The sequence below is a fragment of the Elephantulus edwardii genome, unplaced genomic scaffold, assembly GCF_000299155.1.
Source record: "Elephantulus edwardii isolate Elephantulus edwardi_28Jun2011 unplaced genomic scaffold, EleEdw1.0 scaffold00151, whole genome shotgun sequence".
Classification (NCBI taxonomy): domain Eukaryota; kingdom Metazoa; phylum Chordata; class Mammalia; order Macroscelidea; family Macroscelididae; genus Elephantulus; species Elephantulus edwardii.
The window spans coordinates 5,974,294-5,980,293 of NW_006399901.1; the positions used below are offsets into that span (position 1 = coordinate 5,974,294).

Genomic DNA, 6,000 nt, shown 5'->3' on the forward strand with positions numbered 1-6,000 from the left:
TTAGGTGCTGTGGAGTCGAGTACGACTCAGAGACCCTGTGAACAACAGAACTGAATCCCGTCCTACTATCCTGTGCTGTCCTCACATCTCTGATACATGTTAGCCCATTGCTGTAGTCACTGTGTTAATCCATCCCAATGAGAGTTTTCTCATGAAACATTGGAAAAAACCCCGTGTGATTTACAGCCTCCATAGCCTTCTGCAGGGTAAACTGTGAGTTGATTCCAAGAACCTTCTAATGCCAGTTGTGTTCTCCCACAGCCATCACACTTGAAGCCTACTGGCGTGGAGCTTTGGTCCGGAAGCAGGCTGAAAGGAGGAAGTGGGCTGCTCAGGTTATAAGGAAGTAAGTCCCCAGACACAATGGCAGGGATGATCACTAATGGTCTGTGCATAGGAGGAAGGGTGGTTGTGGCCAGGACTGAGCCTTTCCAGACTTGTTCCCTGTGGAGCACCAATGCCTTAGGAAGTGAGCTCCTTTTCTGTCTTGAGATACCAAACTGGATAGCGATTCACAAATTCTTTTGTCAGTGTCCTTGAGTCCAGCACAACTCATGGTAGCCCTCTGAACAGCTGCTCTGAACCCTGCCCTATCCTGGGCCATTATGTTTCTTGTTATGTGCTGTTGAGTTAGCTGCAACTCATAGCGACCCCATGTACAGCAGCTCTGAAGCCTGCTCTGTCCTGAGCCAGTCTCACCATCTGCGACACATCTATCCCCATTATCCTAGTTACTGTATCAATCCATCTCATCCAGGGTCTTCCTCTCCTGCACTGTCCCTCCATGCTTCTGAGCATGATGTCCTTCTTCAAGGTCCGGTCCCTCCTGGCTATGTGCCCAAAGTGTGATATGGAGCTTCAAAATGCTAGCCTCCAAGGAGAGACTTGGTTTCATCCTCTCCAAGATAGACCTATTTGTTTTCTTGGTAGTCCATAGTATGTTCAAGACTTTTCTCCAGCATCACGTCTTAAAGGCATTGATTCTTCTTCTGTCATCCTTAGTCATTGTCCAGCTCTCTGATGCATAGGAAGTAATTGAGAAGACTATGGCCTGGATCAGGCGCACCTTAGTCTCCAGACTTACATTGTTGCTTCTCATTATTCTGTAAAAGGTCCCTGACAGCAGATTTTACCTAATGCAGTTAGTCTTTGGATTTCTTGACTGCTGGCCTTGCTCAAAAGTCACAAAGCCAAATGCTTTCCAAGGCCAGGCAGGCCAAGTGAGTCCCATGCACTGAAGCAGACATTAGGGAGTGGTGAGGTCTATAGAAAAGTGCAGAGGTCCAGCTCAGAGGGGGCAGGATGGCTCTGCTCCAGTTAGTCAACAAAAATGGAGGAATGCCACATCCTCAGACACACCTGACCCCCTCGTCACAGTCACTGTGTCAATCCGTCTCATCCAGCGTCTTCCTCTCCTCCATCCTTCCAAGCATCATATCCTTCTTCATACTTCCCCAAATTCTAAAACAAATTATCTGCTTTCTTGACAATGAATTTGTTGTTTTCCTTTTTAAAGGCACAGATGTGGGGCAAGTTGGGCTGGAGTTGGCTTCAGACGATTTCAGTAATTACCGTGTTGCCCTCTGAACTGAACACGCAGGGAAAAGTTCTTGTGAAGAAATGGACCCCAAAACTAACTCAACTCTGTTGCTGTTTAGGTTCATAAAGGGATTCATCAACCGCAACAAGCCGTTGACCCCTGAGGATGAGGAATTCGTGGCGTATGTACGGAAGAATTACATCTTGAACCTCCGGTACCATGTCCCACAGAATGTCCTGGACAGGAGCTGGCTGAGGCCCCCCGGCATCCTGGAAAATGTAAGGACCAGCAGATGTTGCTGGTATGTGGGCACACAGGAGTCTTGCTGATGCCTCTGTGTGCTGCCACCTGTGGCTTCAAAGGGTTAACTTAGCAAAACCCTTGTTAACAGGTCTCCTAAGAAATTTCACTTGAACTCCTACTATGTAGCTTTGAATTCTAAAGCCCACAGAGGTCTGTCTAGTTGGAGCACTTTTTTTTTTAAATCAAAGGTATTTATTTCTTATGATTAATATATGTTGGTGGTGTTACATGCTTCCAAATTGCTTGTGACTCACAGTGACCTATGTTCAACAGCCCTAAACCCTGCTCTGTCCTGAGCCAAACATTGTCTCTGACACACCTACCTCCATTACCCCAGTCACTGAGTCAATCCATCTCATCGAGGGTCTTCCTCTCTAGTGCTGTCCCTCCACCCTCCCAAGTATGATGTCCTTCCCCAAGGACCGGTCCCTCCTTGCAGACGAAGCCTCAGCTTCAAAGCTCCAAGGGTCAGCCTGATTTCACCCTCTCTAGGATGAAAGAGCTGAGTAGTCAGAGCACTTTTCAATCGTTTCTGTCTGTGTTGTCAGGGCAGTGGTGGAATCCTCTCCTTCCAGGAGAGAGAGCCGGGTTTTGTTTTCAGCCAATGCACCTCCCTCTTGTTTGCCCCAGAGGCTTGTATGTGGCTCTGATGCTGTTTCCAGCAGAGCTTCTACACCATCACGGCCTTAGGAAGGCAGGTCTGGGGAGCTCCTTTCATAATTTGGGCACTAGTAGAAGCCCCAAGTCACAGTAGCCTGGTCACGAGGCTCATCGTGAGGCTTCCACAGACTGTAGATCTGGGCAGCATTTAGAACCTGTGGGGTGCAGGAATGAGAGTCAGGGGCCAGCTCAGTGCCTGCTAGCACTATGACCCAGCTTCCCAGACGGCTTCAGTGACAGTTGTGGAGAATCAAGCCTCTCAAAGTTGGCCAGAGGGAGTTGTAAGAAACATGAGTGGATGCTACTATCAATGCTGAGTCCAGGGCTCCTGGACTCCCTGAGGCAGAATCTCTGGGAATCAGTCCTGCATTTAGCCAGCTTCCGGTGAAGCATAGACCTTGGAGCTTGGGAGGTTAACTGTTGGTTAGTTGGTGTGGTTTTTTTTTTAATTAACATTTCTTTTTTACATTCATTGTTGCACATTTTCTTTCCTCATCCCCAGCTCACCCAGCAGTGTTCTAGACTGTTGTCATACATATGCTGCTTAATCATGTATTCCTTTCACAGTTCTTCTCCTCATCTGTTTTAATGCAGTGTTCTCTTGCCACTCTTTTGCATGCTTTCCCTGATCCCCCATCCTAGTCCATAACAGTGCTGTTATGCAGTATTTTTCCTTTTGTGACTGAGCTATTTCACTTAGCATAATATCCTCTAGGCTCTCCCATGTTGTGTAATGTTTTATTTCATTGCTTTTCAGTGCTGCGTAGTATTCCTTGTGTGTACATACCATAGTTTTTCTACCCATGTTTGTTGATGGGCACTAGGGTTGCTTCTGTCTTTACTATTGTGAATAATGCAGCAATAAACATGGAGGCATATACATCTGTTTGTAGTTCCGATTTCTCTAGGGTAACTGCTTGTTTTGACAATATAATGAATACTGCGCTTTAATGGTCTGTCTGAGCTGGTCAGCCCGAGACCCAGTGAGGCAGGTAGGAGAGGTGCATGTTCGTTCTCCACACAGGTATCTGACATGCTCAGGAAAATGTGCATGAGGAACCTGGTCCGGAAGTACCGCAGTGGGCTCCCTGCTGAGCAGATCGCCCAGGTAAGGGTTTGGGGTGGTGAGGCGAGTCCTGGTAATGGTGCCAGACTCTTCCTACCAGCAATCTTCACCATGTCCCAAGATGGGGGGCACGTGTCCTGAACCTCCCTGGCCCCGGCACAGAGCCCCCAGTGTCCGTCAGCTGCTGTCCTATCAGCAGCATTTACAGGTGAACACGGCCTGGATGGGCCCCATAAGGCCCCTTCTCTCCTGGAGGTCTGGCTTTGCTTCTGCTTAGCTGCACACCAGTGGACAGTTTCTGTATACAAGCACGTGACTTGTTTCCATAAACATGCTATTGCTCGCTCGCCTTGGCCGTGGCGGCAGAAAAGGAGCCCCAGACAGTTATGTAAACGAATGAGCAGAGCTGGGTTCCCGTTGGAACTGCTTACAAAAACAGGCGCTGGGATGGACCTCATCCCCCACACACGCTACGTGGCTTGCTAACCTCTTATCTAGAAATAAGGGCTCTCGCGATTCCCAGCATTCCAGAAGGGTCAACTCCAGTTCCCTACTGGGGTCGTTTTCCAGGGCATTGTGCTCAAATCAGGAATTAGGATCTGGATTCAGGGATGCAGACGCATAATTAGGCTCCTCCTGCTGAACCAGAGAGCTGAGGGAGACCATGCATGTAAAGCGAGAGCTCGCTTCCATTTTTGTGGTTTCGCCTTTATGGTTCCAGATGCGGCAGAGAGTGGCTGCCAGTGACATATTCAAGGGAAAGAAAAATGGCTACACAGAAACTTTAAATCAACCCTTTGCCAACAGCCGACTAGGTGAGTCCACTTTCTTGTCTCTTTCTGAGAGAGGCCCCAGAAGGATGCCCAACTCCATAATATTTTAAAGTCCTAAAAATAACTTGGCCAGTTGAGCTCTTGCTCACAAGGGGAGACAAGGGCTGGTAGAAGATTCCAGACTGACTCTCCCACCGGGGAGCTGTTTACTGATGCCTGCTTTGGTTCGCTCCTTAGATGGAGATGACATTAATCCCAAAGTGCTTCAGTTCCTTGGCAATGAGAAAATCCAGGTAAGCAAGGCTTGTCTCTAGCCTCAAACAAGATTCCCTGATTACATTTGAGGACAGGGTCTGTTTTCGACATCACCTGAAGCACTATTTCAAAGGCAGGGCTGCTCTTACGTCAGATAATGGGGATTAGATGATTATACCTGCCCATCGCTGTCTACATGGCCCTCCAGACATTGTCCTGGCTTCCTATGATACTTGGATGGAATGAAGCTGTGAACTTCCTCTTCTTGTGTCAGGCAAGGATGGCGAAGCTTTGCCTCACATAGATTGGGCACATTGCTAGGAGAGGCTACTCCTTGGAAAGGGACATCAAGCTGGAGGGTCAGCGAAAGAGAGGGATTCTCTGCTCTAGTGGGCTTAATTATGTCAGAGATGATGTCAGCATTGGACAGGACAGGGTTCAGAGCTTTGGTTCACAGGGTCACTTTGAGTCATAGTCAACTCCACGGAACTTAATATGTGGGAAACAATGAAGAGCAAGGGTCTGGGTATGGACGCTGCCTTCACCACCTCATAGCTGAGGCAGGGCCCATCAGGGTGTCTATCTGTGAGCACAAAGGCAGGGGATTACAAGAAGATGAGGAGTGGAGGCTGCGGCAGCCTGGCAGTTTGAGTGGTGGGTATGCCTTTGCCATTATTGAGTGCTCTGGGGTCTGCTCTGCCCCTTTAGGTGCCTCGTGTGATGGGGACCTTGCAAGGTCACCAACTCCCTTGTCCTCTCAGATCAGAGTCCCAAAGTAGGTGCTCAGAGCCTTGTCCTCTTTGAGGACAACACTGGGAAGAATAGAGGGGCAGCAACTGTACACACAGCACTAGGACGCAGGCAGACCCAGCGGGGTCTCTGGATGTTTCAAGCAACTTCGGCAGTTTGACTTAGCCATTGGGGGGGCCCTAACCCTGAACAGTAACCTTCCCCTGTGGTGATGGTGAACTCTTTGCAGTATGGTATCCCGGTCATTAAGTACGACAGGACGGGCTTCAAGGCGCGGGCCCGGCAGCTCCTCCTCACTCAGAAGGCAGTTTATGTGGTGGACTTTGCCAAGGTCAAGCAGAAAATAGAATACTCTGTACTCAAAGGTAAGGGGGGGACAGACTGAGACACTCAACCCACTGTGATGCTTCGACACAGCCGCAGTGTGGGCACACGAATTGGGCTGTCCCCAAGCTCCAAGTGCTGTGGCCTTTTACTCTTCCATTATGATCAACAGCATCCCTTCACCCAGATGCCCACATTGCCCACTGGCTATCTTCCATGAGGACCTGTTTAATCAGACCTTTCTGATCAGATAGCAGGTTGGATTTGGCCCAGCCTAGGAGGAAACGAGAATGCTGGTTGGTGGGAGGTCCATCTTTTTTTTTTTTTTT

The 6,000-nt window shown here is 48.9% G+C and overlaps 1 protein-coding gene across 1 annotated transcript in view; it reads left to right on the plus strand.

Moving 5' to 3' along the window:
- Positions 1-6,000, plus strand: part of MYO1H (myosin IH) — a 92,058-nt gene that overhangs the window by 81,884 nt on the left and 4,174 nt on the right. The window contains exons 22-27 of the mRNA XM_006894898.1: positions 262-346; positions 1,659-1,818; positions 3,528-3,611; positions 4,291-4,384; positions 4,580-4,635; positions 5,577-5,712. Coding sequence (XP_006894960.1) covers positions 262-346; positions 1,659-1,818; positions 3,528-3,611; positions 4,291-4,384; positions 4,580-4,635; positions 5,577-5,712 — 615 coding nt within the window. The remainder of the gene's footprint in view (positions 1-261; positions 347-1,658; positions 1,819-3,527; positions 3,612-4,290; positions 4,385-4,579; positions 4,636-5,576; positions 5,713-6,000) is intronic.